General features: G+C 42.5%; 1 protein-coding gene across 2 annotated transcripts in view; it reads right to left on the bottom strand.

Annotated features, from left to right (window-relative positions):
- Nucleotides 1-11,890: 11,890 nt before the first annotated feature.
- ptpdc1a (protein tyrosine phosphatase domain containing 1a) overlaps nt 11,891-18,307 on the bottom strand; it is a 29,475-nt gene continuing 23,058 nt past the window's right edge. Inside the window, exons 8-10 of one of the 2 annotated variants that reach the window (XM_078249405.1) lie at nt 14,810-14,995; nt 13,187-13,297; nt 11,891-13,107 (exon numbers count right to left, since the gene is read on the bottom strand). In XM_078249405.1, the coding sequence (XP_078105531.1) occupies nt 12,994-13,107; nt 13,187-13,297; nt 14,810-14,995 (411 nt within the window). In that variant the 3' untranslated portion in view covers nt 11,891-12,993. The remainder of the gene's footprint in view (nt 13,108-13,186; nt 13,298-14,809; nt 14,996-18,307) is intronic. The other variant, XM_078249407.1, reaches the window with a different exon arrangement.

Genomic DNA, 18,307 nt, shown 5'->3' with positions numbered 1-18,307 from the left:
AGAAATTAGAGTCCTTCTTCATAATTAATACTTTTACTTTTAATACTTTCAGTACACTTTGTTGATACGACTTCTGTACTTTTACTTAATTTTGAATGAAAAACTTGAATGCAGTCATAATATAGATCATACAGTCCTTTTTTTTCATTTGTAGTATTGCTACTTTTACTCAAGTGAATGACCTGAGCAAGCTACTTCTTCCACCACTATAGACCCACATCTTAATAAGTTTTGTAGGTTGTCTGCCAGACATAATCAACTTAAAGACACAACAGTTCAATGCTAATTAGAATGGAAAATACTAAATTCATAAATGACACATTTTGACAGCAAGAAAGTAAACCTACAGACAACAGGAATAATAAGCACTGCATGTAATAGCAACTGTTAGTCAGGATCAGACCATTATTTCTTCAGTGGTTCACAGACTAAGTCAAAGGACTATACCTCCATCTATTGACACAACTGTGTAACTACTATCACCATGTTCCAAAGTGCATGACCAAAGGAACCTGTATGGGGTGCGTGGGTAAAGAGATGCAGTTAGGTCCCCATCAGGTACAGTGCACAGACCCAGAGAAAGCAACCGGTGCTCCTATGCTGCTGTTCTGTATGTCACTTAGTTTCTGATGAAAGGCTTGCTGTCTGAGGGGCACTAATACGCACATTTTCTGGCATGCAGGGCAGCAATATGACACTGTATCACGGTCATCTACCAATCGGAAGGTTGGCGGTTCAATCCCTGGCCCCTGCAGTCCGCGTGATAATGGCCTCATGCAAGATACTGAACCTGAAAAGGAGGAGGGGGTGTGTGAATGCGCATGAATGTTTATCTAATGAGCAGGTGCGGCCAAGGTCCACCAGTGGATTTACACAAGTCAAATGAATTAAGTCACCTCCCATTTTTGACTCTATAATCAGACTGATCTCATGAATTCGCCAATTCGTATATGCTATTTTGGGGTGTTATCAAGACGCATACTCGCTTTTTAGCGTGTTTATCAACGCCGTTTTGCCTCCATTGACATACATTACCTTGCGATTGCGTGTGAATTTATAGCCGTAGCGAGTAGCACAGGACTTTCACCCAGGAGACAGGGGATCGTGTTCCGCTTCCTAAATTCAACCGTCGCTTTGTTCTTTTCCTAAACCCAACCCGCGTCACGTTTCCTAAAGCAAACCGTAGCTTTCTTCTTTTCCTAAACCCAACCGGTTCTTCTTTTCCTAAACCCTATCCTTCCGCTGTATACGGCGCTCAAAATGCGTACAGATAACACAGCACTTGGCTTTAGAAAGTGGCGTGTACGTTTACGCGAAGTCATGATACCACGTTGCTATAATAAAAGTCAATACAAGTGAAAATCTAACACGCATCTTAAGCTGTGTGTACCCTTTTTCCTCAATGACTTACTGCTGTAACTCCACAGCACTGGGGGCCTTTATTCATCTACAACTCACTAGTGTCATGAAATAATTTTTTTTTTTATTTTTTTTTAAAAACATACTTTATTAATCTTGCAAGGGATATTACAATTGTTTTCACTCTGTTAGTTATTACACACAGACCTGAAAAACACACACATGCACAGGACCTATACATGCACAATTGGAGGGATGTCAGAGCGAGGGGGCTGTGGATAGATTAGGGGTTAGAGGCTGGCGGTTCCAGTTCTCTGCTCCAAGTTTACTTAATTTAAAACGGTAAGAATCGCAGCAGTATCCCACCACGGGACGCCGCTGCCGTTGTACATCACCACTGACAGTCATTACTCGCGGTGACCGGCGAGCGCACAAGTGGATTTACGTTGTCAAGGGGGTTTAGTTAAGAACTGTGTGCGCTACACAGCGTGCAGTCAGTTTCATTTTCATCGCCGTCGATTGTAACTTTAGCAGGGTTTTTTCTTTCAACTATCGTCCCAAAATTAATTTGCATTGTCCCTGACCCCTTTTTTTTCCCGGCCCCGGGACAGGCCCGAGTCCTACACAGTAGAGTAACAATTAAAAAATGTGTTAAAAGGGTGCCAGGCACCACTAAAGCTCCGATCCTCAAATCACCCCTGCATAAGTTTTTTATTTTTTTTTTATTAAAGTGCAGTATTTTAAATGCAATGAATGGAATATGGCTGGCTTTTTAATTCATCAAAATGGAAAGTGTCACTGTGTAATTAAAAAATGAACACATTTAGTGCAACATAACCCAAACACTTTTTTTTTTTTTAAGATTTTTTTTTTTTGGGCATTTTAGGCCTTTATTTATATAGGACAGCTGAAGACATGAAAGAGGGAGTGAGAGGAGGAATGACATGCAGCAAAGGGCCGCAGGTCGGAGTCAAACCCGCGGCCGCTGCGTTTGAGGAGTAAACCTCCGCTGTATATATGGGCACCTGCTCTACCAGGTGAGCCACCCAGGCGCCCTGTACACTTTTTTTAAACACTGCTCCGTTTTATTTTCACGCTCCTCTGCAAGTAAAATACAGTTTGGGATTTTACTATGGGGCAGCTGTGTGATGCTGTGTGAATTTTTAGCCTCGGCCACCAGTGTGTGAATGACGCCTGTACTATGGAAAAGAGCTTGAAGTAGTCGTTAAGACTAGAAAAGCCCAATATAAATGCAGTCCGTTTGCCATGTTGCTGAAATGTTGCATTATAGGGAGACTTTAAAAATCATACCCCGCATCCTCCACATCATCTGTACATCTTTTCCTGTGAACCCGCCTAATGCTTAAGTTATGGATTGGATTGCCCTGTCTGAATCTGCATGGAGAGCCTGGTTAAATGCTGCGGGGAGAAGTTGCTCTGGTTTCCCGGCTCTCTCCTCCTCGAGTTGTCAACGGACACATTGGCGTGACGGCTTCATGAAAGCGACCTCATATTGGAAGCATTGCCACTAGCGTAAGCCAGATGTGTTGCAGTGCTCAGCACTTGTTCCGGTCATTGTCAGGTAACACTAAATCCGTAATGCTCCCATACAGCAGACTGAGACTGACTGACAGCGGCACTCGGCACCCTATCCATGCTTACTGCGGTTTCACTCAAAAAAAATCTGCACAAGCCTTTTTGACTGAAATCTGTGAGGCTAAAATGAACAGAACAGTACATACATGACCCCAACAGTGACAAGGGGACTTAACAGTTTGGATGTTTTACGTGAACCGTTCCATCCCAGTGTCTGTTTTTTGGGACCTCTTGAAGGATCTAGTGGTCCTAGACGCTCTTTGAAGATTAATGTATGACTACCATTTAATAGAAATAAAACTGAAGAAATGCCACTCCTCAGGGAAGGCTATAGATTGTATAGTTATCTCCCAAACAGGGCAAAATCACTACCCAACAACTATACAATCTACTACCTCACACTGGGTAAGCAACTGGAACATCTTGATCCATGCAAACACTGAAAAGTGGCCTTCAGAAGACATGGAGGGTTGACTGAGACGTGCGTTTGGCACTTTGAGAAAGACAGTAGGTTGAATAGTTATCTCCCAGTGCAGGTGTGACCCTAAAACTATACAACCTACTACCTCATCCCACGGTGCATACAAAGCTGCTTTCTGTAGAGCAAAGTGAAGACCAGGGCAGATTTAATGATGAAGAGACCCCTCGGACCAAGGACAACCCCCAGCTGAATTGAGATCATCTGACACAGGCAGACAGCGGAGACCTCCGACTGTGGAGAAAAAGTAACATGGGTGGTGAAAAGTTAGGGATGTAACAATACACTCAACTTTTTTTTAACAGAATGAAATTAGTCATATATTCTTTATATAAACTGTGCAAAACAGCAGATGTGTCTGAAATAATTTATCTTGAATAACAAAAATAAAAATTCAAGATTAAAAGACATGCTTGTTTATTGCTAAGGACTTAATGGTTACATTTAAATGTTTATTTGAAATGTAAAAATAACTTCTAACAGCATTTTTCACCAGTCATTTGCTTTTAAAAAGGAAACACTAGATGGCAGAAGGGTATTTTTACAACAACTTCGAAGTCAACACAAGCTTACAGAGCCGGACCCAAACGTAACACTAAAGCGTGATTTATGCTTCTGTGTTAAATCGACGGCGTGGCTACGTCCGTCCGTGGAGATACCGACCCTACGCCGTAGCCTGACGTGATCCTCTTGAAAAAGTAACTACACGTGGTTTGGTAGCGTCGCGTTCCCCCTGCTGGCTGGGTTCAGTAATAAACTAGTCAAACAAAAGGTTTATAAACCATCACACACACACACACACACAAAATTGAATCTGATGTCATTGTTTGCCACCATCTTGTGTTTTCATTGCGATTAATTGTGCATCAACACACCTTTCATTCAATATATTATTACTATATTCAAAGTTCATTCAGTCATTTCCGTCCAGAAATGCTTAAAGCTCTGGGTGTGGAGGGGTTGTCTTGGTTGACACGCCTCTTCAACATTGCGTGGAAGTCTGGGACGGTGCCTAAGGAGTGGCAGACCGGGGTGGTGGTTCCCCTTTTTAAAAAGGGGGACCAGAGGGTGTGTGCCAATTACAGGGGTATCACACTTCTCAGCCTCCCCGGTAAAGTCTACTCCAAGGTGCTGGAAAGGAGGGTTCGGTCGATAGTCGAATCTCAGGTTGAAGAGGAACAATGCGGATTCCGTCCTGGTCGTGGAACAACGGACCAGATCTTTACTCTTGCAAGGATCCTGGAGGGAGCCTGGGAGTATGCCCAACCAGTCTACATGTGTTTTGTGGATCTGGAGAAGGCGTATGACCGGGTGCCCCGGGAGATACTGTGGGAGGTGCTGCGGGAGTACGGGGTGAGGGGGTCCCTTCTCAGGGCCATCCATCCCTGTACGACCAAAGCGAGAGCTGTGTCCGGGTTCTCGGCAGTAAGTCGGACTCGCTTCAGGTGAGAGTTGGCCTCCGCCAGGGCTGCGCTTTGTCACCAATCCTGTTTGTAGTATTTATGGACAGGATATCGAGGCGTAGTCGGGGTGGAGAGGGGTTGCAGTTCGGTGGGCTGGGGATCTCATCGCTGCTTTTTGCAGATGATGTGGTCCTGATGGCATCATCGGCCTGTGACCTTCAGCACTCACTGGATCGGTTCGCAGCCGAGTGTGAAGCGGCTGGATGAGGATCAGCACCTCTAAATCGGAGGCCATGGTTCTCAGCAGGAAACCGATGGAGTGCCTTCTCCAGGTAGGGAATGAGTCCTTACCCCAAGTGAAGGAGTTCAAGTACCTTGGGGGTCTTGTTCGCGAGTGAGGGGACAATGGAGCGGGAGATTGGTCGGAGAATCGGCACAGCAGGTGCGGTATTACATTCAATTTATCGCACCGTTAGGACGAAAAGAGAGCTGAGCCAGAAGGCAAAGCTCTCGATCTACCGGTCAGTTTTTGTTCCTACCCTCACCTATGGTCATGAAGGCTGGGTCATGACCGAAAGAACAAGATCCAGGGTACAAGCGGCCGAAATGGGTTTCCTCAGGAGGGTAGCTGGCGTCTCCCTTAGAGATAGGGTGAGAAGCTCAGTTATCCGTGAGGAGCTCGGAGTAGAGCCGCTGCTCCTTTGCGTCGAAAGGAGCCAGTTGAGGTGGTTCGGGCATCTGGTAAGGATGCCCCCTGGGCGCCTCCCTAGGGAGGTGTTCCAGGCACGTCCAGCTGGGAGGAGGCCTCGGGGGAGACCCAGGACTAGGTGGAGGGATTATATCTCTAACCTGGCCTGGGAACGCCTCGGGATCCCCCAGTCGGAGCTGGTTAATGTGGCCCGGGAAAGGGAAGTTTGGGGTCCCCTGCTGGAGCTGCTACCCCCGCGACCCGACCCCGGATAAGCGGATGAAGATGGATGGATGGATGGAAAGTTCATTCAATATATTCAAACTTCACATATATAATAATTTCCTAAACAGCATGCCATATTAAATTTTTATCTCTCTCCATCCACACACACACAGCTAATGCGTTAATCGTGATGCAATTAATTTTTTTATTTTTAAAAAAAAAAAAAATTTTTAAATCGCATGCCGGCATTTATTAATTTATTTTACACTTCACTCCGCTTTGCGTCGTGCCTAACACGCTACTATTTTGACCCTTTGCAGCACCATTACTTATCATCAAGCTGCCACTTCCTCCTAACACATCCTGCTGCTGCAGGCATGATGGAGAAAGACAGCAGCAATGAAATTCTGAAGACGCTTTTTATTTTCCAAAACTCCCGGACGGCTCGTAGACAAGTCGAAACCATATGCACGTTGTGGAAAGCCGAATTAAAAGATCGCCGAAGCACGTCAAGCTTGAGCTACCACCTACGGAGCTAAGCATAGTAGTACAGTTAACGTGATGCTACCAGCTAGCATGCTACCCACTCAGGAGAGTGCTACTTGCCGACCTGTGGATGAAACCAAAACCCAAAAAATGACTACAGCTCTTGCGAAACGGGTGGCAACTAACTGCAGACCTGTCAGCATCGTAGAAGACCCGGGTCTTAAAGACGTACTATGGTTGACCTGACCTGTCTCGTCAGGACAGTAGTTTTCACGGATACACAGCCTGTTATGACACGGAGAAAGCAGCCACAGTGGAACTGCTGCAAGATGCTGCAAACGCTGTCTCATTAACCGGTGATCACTGGACGTCAGTGAGTAATCAACATTATTTAGGAGTTACAAAACACTGTATTGACTCTAGTAAGACTAGGGATTTTTTTGTTTTTTTTAGTTAGGTACTTGGAGGAATTGTGCACTAATGACAGAATCACACATTCTTCTTTTGTTTACAGTAAATAAATAATTACAAATCTTAAAATCAAGTTCATAAAGTAACTCTTTGCATTAATTTGATTCCCAATCAAGATACACTGGTAAAAATTGCTTTCGATTGTTAATATGTACTTAAAAACAGTTTTGGAATGCAAAATAGAATTTTAATCATGTGATAAAATATGTGATTAACTAATTATAGAACTTCAGTGATTAATCTTGATTTTAAAAAATTAATCGTTTGACAGATATATATATATATATATATATATATATATATATATATATATATATATATATATATATATATATATATATACACACATACATACACACATACACATACATACACACATATATAAAAATGTTTACAAGATGAAATAAATAGCTCTATTTGGAAATACTAAATCATTCTCAACTACTGGGGTGATTTTGTAGGAGAGCATCTACAAAGAAAATAAAAGTGAAAAAGGAAATGTTCTTATGTGAACCAGTCTTTGTGACTGCTCTTCTGAAGAGATTTTGGAGAGGGAAATTAGGAAGAAATACACTGGTTGACTGACGTGACACCATTGTATTCATATAATATCAACCCAGGCTAAAGTGAATGATATTAATAATGCATGCATGTTGCTTCCTCTAAATTTCAGGTTGTGGTCGACTAGCGGGGCCGGCTTTGGTTGTTTGATAAATTGATCAACATTGATTGTGATTGGTGGTTGGCTGTGCATGCAGAGCCTGCATGTCATACACTAGCAACAAACTGTGTATCCAAGAGCATTTAAAATCAATCTAAGTTAGGTTATATCAGAAACAGACTGCTGTTGTGTAGATTAGCGTTACGTTTCCAGCGTCGCGGCTCCGAACCGTAACGCTAGCTGGGACAGACGCCTTGTTTCTTTAGGCTAACTATATTAGCTTTAGCCTGGCTGGTAGCAGCTTTCTGCGGTGAAAAATGGCCGGGGCACATCGTGATAATGTTGCGTTAATCAGGTGATTTATTTAGTCTGTGCAGCGAACATAAAACACTGACTACTGTAGCTTCACTACCCATGGAGAAGCATGCGCATCACTGTGTCAGCTTATGGTACGTTTCCACACGCGGGAGAGCCTCACATCCCATAACAAACGTTATGTCACATACACACGCTGCCCACGTGGCCACCGGTCTTAAAGGGCAAGGCTCGGCCGGTAACAATCGCGTAGAACGAGAACGGAGAAAGTTTACTTTTCGATCAAGCAGCAACAAAGTTGTAGCGTTACCATCGCGATGGAGCAATGAAACAAAATATTGTGCCGCCCTACTACATGACAAGATAATTTAGAAAGAAATAGCTCGGCGTGCAGGAAGGGGAGAGGCTGGAGGCCACTGGTCTGTGTGCTCCAAAAGAATAGCCACGTTTACATCTAATTTTCAGGCAAATTTTAAGCCAATGTTTAAAACAAATGGAGTCTTTCCATTTAGCATTGTACAAGTTGGCCACCTGTGCAGAATACAGGGTTGTGGAACAACCGTTGGTCGCTGTGTATACGCGGTGTGCTGGGCCATACGATTCGAGCTGTTGAACCAATTTCGTCAATATACCCGACGTGGCTGGGCACAAGTGTACGGCGCCCCGGATGGGACCCACATCCCGATCCTTCCCCCATCTGAGGTATACCGTGACTATAGTCACGTGACTTACGTGTTCGCTACGTCAGAACTTTTTATTTTAGGAACGTTTTTTCAAATTTTGCTATTCCCATAATCATTTTCTAATGCGATAGTTCAAAATGCGCGTAAAAATACATTGATGGGAATCCCACTAGTGAATTGCTGATTGGAGAAGAAATGTATTTTGGATTTTATCTATCTGGGCGGTTAAAAATCTGGGTGGGAAACTATGCCATGTATGTATGATATATGTAAAGCTGAATGGACTCCCAGTAGTAAAACAGATTTTATTCTGATCCAAAGATTTTCTGTGAGCGAAAGGACCCTATATCCTGGAATGTAATTGTAAAATATATGTATTTTATACCTCTTTCACACTACTTACATAATATATAAATATATAATATAAAAACGAAAACAATCTGTGTTGCCTACACCGCGTTATCCTCCTGCTACAGTTTGCACCCAGGAGGCTGAAACAGGGCACGTTCTAAACGTGCTTTTAGCCTCTTAACATGTTCGAAATGTCATTACAAGTGCCTACCCATGTGAAGCGATTCCTTCCGAGCGAACACAGTGAATCTGACGGCAGTAGATTTGAAAGAAATACATAAAAGTTGCGATAATGCATACCTCCGTTTAGGTCCCGCGTTGAGACGGCAAGACGAGTGCGTCGGGACCGTCTACAAACTACAACACTGAAAAGAGATACAAAAATATTTTCAAAAATAGGAATATGCTTATTTTTTAAAAAGTGCTGTAGCACAACTAGCAGGAGACAAGTTATAATTGAGATAAGTTTGGAGGCACTACCTTATTTAAATCATTAAATTAATAAATATATTTTTGTTCTCTCTTTTCGGTGTTGTAGTTTGTAGACGGTCCCCAAGTCTTGCCGTCTCAACACCGGAACTAAACAGAGCTGAATTAGCACAACTTGTATGCATTTCTTTCAATGCTACTGCAGTCAGATTCACCGTGTTCACTCGGAAGGAATCACTACACATGGGTAGGCACTTGTAATGACATTTCGAACATGTTAAGAGGCTAAAAGCACGTTTAAAATGTGCCCGGTTTCAGCCTCCTGGGTGCAAACTGTAGCAGGAGGATAATCCGGTGTGGGCAACGTTTTTCTCGCTACTGACAGCGCTCCAAATTGACAGAGCTACGTGTTGAAATCGACCAGAATTCTCCTTTAAGTGCTAGAAACATCACATCGTATTCAGTGAACAGCTAACCTCACATACTCCAGTCCATCTGTACACCAGCAGAACTGCTTTGAGGTTTTATTGTATGAGTGTTTAGCAGCGATTATGCTCTAAAGCACAAATACATAACCATCAAACACTCCTCTGCATATTTACTGCAGCAGCTGGAAAAGGAAGTAGGTTACTCTAGCATTGATTTTTGACTATTTTAAGCCATCGGTGCGAAAGGGGTATTAGAAACGTGTGCAAATAATCCACCCCCACCCCAATGTTAATGAGTAATAGACCTTTTTCACAGCAGACATTTTTGACTTGTCATAGTAGGAAAAGCACAGCTGAAATTGATAACCTTAACGATGGCTCAATTCCATCAAGTGTCCCAGTAAGCTATTTCAGTGAGTCAGCATGCACAATACCAGGGCCTCTCCTAAGTGGAACGCAGCCATCATTAATGGTTTTGAATACACCTGTGCTTTTCCTACTATGACATGTCAACATGTCTGCCGTGAAAAAGGTCTATCATGAAAAATAATCGTGATGTCAAAGTCATTCAAATACCAAAGCTAGTTCAGAAAATATATGCCCCTCTCTGGAAAGACCACCAAAGACAGGGCTTTAAAATGGCAACAAACATCACCACATAACGCTCATTTAGACGTACTAGTAATGTTGATAGGCCAATTTAGACCTAATAGACTTGTTATATTTATTATTATTAGATTATAACGCTCACATATGTTTTGCGGCTCCAGACAGATTTTCTCTTTTTTGGGCCAAAAATGGCTCTTTGACAGTAAATGTTGCAGACCCCCTGTGCTAATCTGACATGTTATTAATTAAGGGGGCTCGAGTTGAGTCTAACTGCCTGATACTTTGACCGGGACCGATAACGTTAGCTACTCCTTCAACAGGCAATGGAAGCTAACGTTAGCTAGTTGTAATACTTAGCTAGCTGGCCAACGTGACTGGTCATTTAAGAACACCACATGTTTTGGATGCGGTCCCCAGTAGAAAAGTCTAAATTAACAGCATGTCTAAAGTGCACGAATGTTGCACCGCCCTCAGCCAGCTCCGGCAGTTAACCATTCCTCACAACTTGGTGGCTAACACTATCGAGCTAACAGCTAACGCTGGCTAGCAGCAGCATGGTTGTCCACAAAAGTAAAGGTCAGGTAACAGCCGGCTCTTCCGCTAGAAAAACAATACCACGGTTTATTATAACGCGTTGTAAAGAGCACATGTGCGGGCACTGAGGTATATTTAATTCATAAATGTATGATTAATACAGTCCACTCACCTGTCTGCCATCTCGCTCCTCCACGATCCGACTGCTGTTAAGTTCTTGGTGGTTTATTGGCGCAGCTCACCGCGATGCATTTATCCCTTTCTCCCCCTGCTGTTTCGGAGTGTATCAACATTTCAAAATTTCATAAATGCCGAGGACATCCATATGCAGGACATCAAAGTCACATGCTTGACTTGTGACACGTTTTCTTTCACATAACGTAATCGAGTTCATATAATTGCACCATAGACTGTGAAAAACTGCATTGCACAGTCTGCCTTCTTTGATATTTCCTGCAGTGAGTAACACGATATTCAACTCCTCCTCTTTACATTATTTGTAAATGGATGTCGGATTTCCTCCCATAATGTTTTTTTAAATTTTTTGTTCTGTATTGTAAAGAACTTCTTGTGACAGTTAGTTAACGGATTTGAAATACTTGATGTGGAATACTCAGTCACATTGGAAATGCAATAACTTCAATCATTGCATGCTGTTTTTAAGGAATGTCAATAATTAATTGATCTACTCAGCTGAGATGTTAGAACCGAGAAGTAATAACAGGTGGTATGAAATCAACAAACCGATCATTATAATCACGAATTATGTTTGCTTATGAGCCTACATATATGATGGCATTATAAACACAGAATCACAAGTGACACTGTGCGAAGTCTCACATTTCTAAGATCCAAAATCATGTTGAATTGACATACACAACAGTATTCCCTTCACAGCAATGACTGTATGAATGTATTGCATCGCTCATAACGTCATAATGTGTTGTGAGTAAAGCTCTGAAGATGATATTCTTTGATCCCTAGAGGCATTTGTATAATAACGCGCACTTTTGAGATTCAATGGTGACCACGTCTTTAGAGTAAAATGGGTTTGGAGGTTTTGACCACTGTGACAACATCAGGAGTCACACTTTCCCTTCCCCTTGTATGCCCAACTGCTGATAAGCCTAAATGGTAAATGTCCATACAAAGATTTGCACACACTTCACACAGCTTGCAGTACCTTGTGTTTAATTCTGTAAGTAGCCTGTTTAACAATGAAAAAATAGTTCTTGTTGAAAATTCCCCACTTGTGTCCTTCATATTATCATTACCATCATCAGTGTTCCACATCTAGTATGTGTCAGCAGATCCAGATTACATTCCATATATGAGACATTTTGAGGCGAGAAGTGGCCACTGATTCGTGCGTGTGCACACACACACACACACACACACACACACACACACACACACACACACACACACACACACACACACACACACACACACACACACACACACACACACACACACGGCGATGTTACACCAGCAGCATGACACGGAGTCCAGGCAGAGGCCATTTGAGTTGAGGCAGAGAGCATTTCGCCAACTGTAACAGTGGAGGCAGATATTGATGTTTGACAAATGCATGTACGACAGAACAGTAAGAGGTGTTTGGTGCACGCAGTATTAAGGACACAAATTGATTGGAAAAGCAAATGGACTGTGGCCTGTTGAATTTGCATTGCCATAACAGTAGCCACAGTTTGCATTTTCCTCTAAAAAACACTTTACATTCTACACAAACAAAGCAACCGTTAACTTATCAGGTTATAGTTATTGAACCGACTGCTGCATTTCAAATAAGATCTGAATAAATAAGACGCATTTTAGCATATACATAAACATATTTGGGTTTTTAACTAACAAATAAGACCAACAGCGTTGGCAGCCGAGTTACACATTTAAATAACATTACATTACCATCATGAGAACGTTTCTCAGTAATTTTCCTAGAAACTAGTTCGACAATAAAAGCAAATCTATTCCCTCACAAATATTACAGGAGAACAGATGACAAACAAATACTTTCAAAATGAAGCACAGTGGCACGTTAACTGAAAGAATGGCAGTGCTTAGAGTCTATTAAGAGCGTACAAGAAAAATGAAACGCTATACCTTTAAATGACATAGTCTTCAAATATCTTAAAGACTAAAGATTGGCAGATCTCAGCGGTATCTGATGCAAGGAACTGACTGACAATACAATAATGCCCCAAAATGAGAGTGGAAACTTGTTTGTGAGTCTTCCTCTTGTTGTCTGTTGCGGCTGGATCAGGAGTCTTCATTCTCCTCCACAGCTTTGTCACGCAGCTCATGAAGAATGGGAGTCAGGATTGCTTTAAGTGTTGTGTATAAAGACTTGTTCTTCTCTGAGGCAGGGTCAATCTGGAGAGAAAAGAAAAGAAGTAAAAATAAAAGGCAAAACACTTAATGTATTTAATATACACCATAAGTTAATACTCACCTGAGTAAAAGCTTGTATTGTTTGGTTGAGAAAACTATTCTCCACTTCTTCAGGCATCGGCAGGAGATGAGCAGCGCAGTCAAGGATACACAGCAACGTGAGTCTGTGGCCCTGGCAGCGGGACGAACAAGGATGACACTGTCAGATTACATGGCAACATTTTCAGATTTTTTTTTTTTTTCTTTTTAGAAATCATATAAATAAAACACAGTCCAAAGCCAAATGATAACCTTTAAATAGGTGAGTTACGTAGCCCATATTAAATACTCTGGCTGTTAACTTCAAGCCGGGGAGCGGAGTTCGATTTCCAGGGGAAAACAAAGGACTTTCACCCCGCCGGAAATGCGTGTCCCTCGTGACCCACGATCTTCTTCCTAAACTTAACTAGTCATTTTGGTGCCTTCGGCGCATAACGCTCACTTTTTGTTGCCTAAACTTAACCGTAATGTCCGCTCAAATGACCGGCAGCTTGCGGTGCACTCTACCCGGCTCAAAGTCCCCTATTCTCGAGTAACTTAACTCCCAACCGCCGCCGATACGACGGCGCTCTGTAGCCGGCGCCACGGCCTATTGGGTGCTTCCGCTCCTCCAGTAGCCATGACATCTCCATCAACTGCTTCTAAACCGCTCTAAAATGCTCGGCAGTGGCGGGGGAAACCAAGATTTCCGACCACACCTGAAGGCAGCTTTGGAAAAACAGAGAAAAATAAAAAAGGCGACGAAGCGCGAGATGAAGCTTTTTTTTTATTTTATTTTTTTACCTTTTTATAGCGTTTCAAAAGTTTTCACAGTAAGCAGGTTGACGTTGGGTTGCTTTTCTCCAAAAGTTGGATTCGGACATAACTTTTTGCTGCATTCATAGCAAACGGAAAGACCTGAGTTTTTACCGGACTGTCTGACGAGTGACGACCGACGCAGAGGGTGTGTGAATGAATGCTCAGCCAGTTTCTCACTGTACTGGCTTTGTGCACGCCAGTAACTAACGTGTTACTATCTTTACCTTTATCAAATCACCTGAAAACATCACCAGGCTGCTACAGTCTAACCATACAGACCTCTACAAACATCAGCCTGCTCGCTTGTACTCAACATCTCTGTTCTTGGCTGAGAAAGACGACATAGCGCTGCATAAATTAGCCAGCGGCTAGCAGACATTTAGCAAGTAGCTTAAAAGGTGCTGTAGGTAGGAGTGCGAAGATCCAGGACTTAGCCAAAAAATTTAAACATCGACAACTTCTCAGTCCCTCCCCCCCTTTTCGCTAAAGCCCAAAACGGTCTCCTAAGCCACTCCCTCCACAAGGGAGAATGAATGCGTGTGCATGAGCAGTGATTGACACGCTGTCCTCTAGAGCTAGACACTGAAATCCAGGTTGCTCCCGATGGGAGCAGAACAGGGCCATGCATTGGTGTATGAATGTATGCGTGAATGAGAGGCAAGCTGTAAAGCACTTTGTCCAGTAAAGTAGAAAGGTGCTGTATAAATGCCTTTAAAACTTTAAACACTGAAAACACACTCAACGCCATAATAATTAGTTGCACAGTGTTACTGGACGCTGTGTTAAAAGCTGTCTAAAAGAAAGGCGTTATCACCGTTTGCTTCACACAGATATTCAACCCAGCTACCTTTCTTAGTGAACCGAGGGCGTTTTGTGGGTTTACATTCTTCTCGCAGAGGGCTTTTACTTCCTCTCTGCTGATGACTGGGTCCTTGAGCTGCTCCAGCCACGACCACATCAGACTTGACAGGACCAGAGGATCTCTCTCCATGCACAGCCTCTCCCACGCTCCCTCTCTGGAGTTCAGCTCTGTCTGCATCACAACATAGAGCATACTGAAATGAAGTGTCTTGTGAGGCAAAAGTGTGTGCTAAAGTTACGGTTTTGTCTATTATAACACAGCTCATTGATGAACAATGAGCACAGTCTATAAGGGTGTGTTTTTAGGGGTGAAAACGAATGCATAGGAGCTGTGAATGTGTGTTGTATAGCGTATTCGTCATACACAAAGTGAACTGTGGATAACTTTTTTTTTTTCTTTCAATTTTAAAAACACATCGCTCATACTGAAAAGAGTATTGGGGGAAGCGACATCCTGAGTGTCACACTGGGGGAATTAGAGTCTCCTATGATCAAGGGTTTCACCCAGCATTTCCCAGAATTACAGCTTGGCTTCAAAAAGGAGCTGGAGGTTACATTTCCCCCATTATTTGTTCAAATGAAAAGTATTGAGGAGATGATGATTAGAGTTCTACTGTATCTCAGTGCCACAGTTTCTCCACATCTCCCTCCTGGTGCTTTGGGAGTGTCTGTTTACTTTTTGGCTTTATTGAAGTGGATAAACATTGGTTGCATTGTCAACTGGCTACCTATTTTTATCCTTCTACCATCTGACATTGAAGAATCCTTTGATCACAAAAAGAAACCAGATGAAAATACGGTTCTACAGCAAACCTAAGTAACCTGGTTGCCCTAAAATATGCATATAGATCATGCGGCAGGCCAGAAACAACACTTACTGGAATATGTAACACTGCTGGGCAACATGCTTGCATGATATTAGGCACCTGGTGCGCAGCAAAAAGCGGTATCATTGCAGGAAAACAGCTGTGAGTTAATTATGATATAATTAATGATATCACAATGCTGCTTCAAGAGAACAGACCCTGTAGTTGGAGAAATAACTAGTGTTGTACATAACTATTTTGAATACATGGATGAATTGTGTAACAATCTCTCTTTTCATCTTACCACCCTGCTGTCACAGCAATACTTTCTGTGTCTGAAGTCTTTGTCCTGCACATGATGCATATGTGCAATGCCGATAGAAACCCAAGTCATGTGTACTGTATGCATGGCCAAGACACTGGCTCCAAAATCTAGCTGGGAAAAAAATGGATTTCTTTTTTCATCTAACCAGATAATGGAAACCGTGTTTCTCGTTTATGACACAGGAAATTTGCAGAAGGCCAGTAGTGACTGTGTTGGTCTGTGCAAGTGTCCTTTTTAAGTGATGTAGCAGATACCCCTTTAAATCTGACATGGTGTGACACCAGGTGACATGACATGCACAAGCTGGCAGTTTCATCAATTTACCAGGACTTATTGACATTAATGGTATAGTTCAACATTTTAGGGACATACGCTCATTTATTTTCTTTCTGAGAGTTAGATGAGAAGATCGATACCACTCTTATGTCTGTCCATTATATAATATGAAGCAAGAACCAGCAGCCGGTTATCTTAACTTAGCATTAAGAATGGTAACAGGGGAAAACAGCTAGCCTGGCTCTGTCCAAAAGGTAAAATAATCCACCTACCAGCACCTCTAAAGCTCCCTAGTGCACTACATTACATCATGTGTGTTTAATATATATATATATATATATATAGATAGATAGATAGATAGATAGATAGATAGAAGTGTATACACAACACATGGTGGTTTTACAGGAGATCATGTTTTGGACTGACTTCATGGAGACTTGACAGGCAACCATCAGAGACTCCAGGTATATGAACCCATTACCATAACGGTCATGTCTTAAGACTGTACGTTATACTGTCTGTTAAAATGTAGAAATGTTTTGTTGCACTGACAATGACTATAATAGTTTTAACAGTTATAACAGTTTCTAATGCTTGGAAAAAAACGTCAGGATGGTTAATTTGTTATTTGTAATATATGATGCTACTCTGGTATGAAGTCTCTTTTTCTAAATAATGGTGTCTTGTTAGCCTGCTTGGGCTGAACATATTATTTATCCATGACACAATAATAAAAATCTAATCAATTCATATCATATAGGAACCTGCCTCTGTACATTCACGCCAATGTTGGAATTTACAGTAAAACTATAGGCTATCAGGTGTAATCAATACAAAGGGCTACATACATTGTTCAGGCTATTATCAGGGTTACTCACAGCACTTTGCAGTTTAGGCGGCCGCCTAAGCAACGCACGCCTGCCGCCTTAACTATTGGCACGTCGGTACTACAGAGGACGGATTCACTTTAAATCAAACGGTGCCAAATTTCGGTATCCGAGAGTGCATAAGCGCGAGCATAGCAGACGTTTCTGGATCTTGACAGAGAGCGGAGCTCCCACTGCCGACACACACGCAGAGGTGTGGTGCCGACGGAGCGAAACAACGTTGACTTTGTTAAAGTCACAGTGAGTCATGGCACTGGTAAAGCGGTTGCAAGTGTGTTTACACTTTTCAAAACTCCACGCAGACAGCGTATATAACGGCGAGATGAAAGCTGTCACGGTATGGGTTAACGTTAGACTTCCTCTGTTACAGGCAGGCCCCACTGTGTTCACTATGCCCTAAGCTCTAATGTTTCGCCCCCATATTGTCAAAACTCAGGTCCATTCGCGCAAGCAGAAATCAACTTTGAGAGCAGAGTGACCTGTGAGAGCGTGTATGCCCTGCAGCGCTAGCCAAGCAGACGCTCTCTGGCGTGTGGTGGCTGCTCTGTGCGCGCGACGCTTAGTTTTATACATGCAGGTGCCATTCTTTCCCTCTCCCTACGTTTTGTTTCACGCTCGTGGCCTGTACAACTCTCGATTGTAGAATTGGTGCGCAAAGACTAATATCGGCGGGTGTGAGATAAAATAATTTGCTCGTGCTCACGAGAAATGACATAAATCAGCTCATTTCAAATTCTGTTCTGTTCATTTATTTACCATTGTTAGGCTGCTTCTTAGAAAGTTTAGTAAGCTAAGCTACCAGTTATTCTACATTAAATGAAGCTTCGCTACACTGAAGCTAATGTTGGCCCCAAACAAACATAGCAAGCTAAGCTACAGCAACATGGCAAAAGTAGTTTACTACAACGGAACTGTTTTTTATACAACAATGAACAGGACATACTACAGGTTAGTGGCGTCAGTGATCATCAGCAGTTTTATTTCAGACCTCTGCAGAAAGCTCTGCTGCGCTTGAGCTTCAGAAATGTAGCTTGTGTGGACGCTACCACACAACTAATACAAGAGCTAAGCTACGCTGTTGAGAAGTATTTAAACTAGTTAGGCTACTGCCCAACACTGTTGTAATACAAGTTGAATTTAGCACTGTGACGGCGTCGGCACAGGTTGCTAATGTCAGCTACTTTTTAATT

The sequence above is a fragment of the Sander vitreus genome, chromosome 4 (assembly GCF_031162955.1).
Source record: "Sander vitreus isolate 19-12246 chromosome 4, sanVit1, whole genome shotgun sequence".
NCBI classification, from domain to species: domain Eukaryota; kingdom Metazoa; phylum Chordata; class Actinopteri; order Perciformes; family Percidae; genus Sander; species Sander vitreus.
Note: the sequence above shows the minus strand (reverse complement) of the source record. Positions and strands in the feature narration are given on the sequence as shown.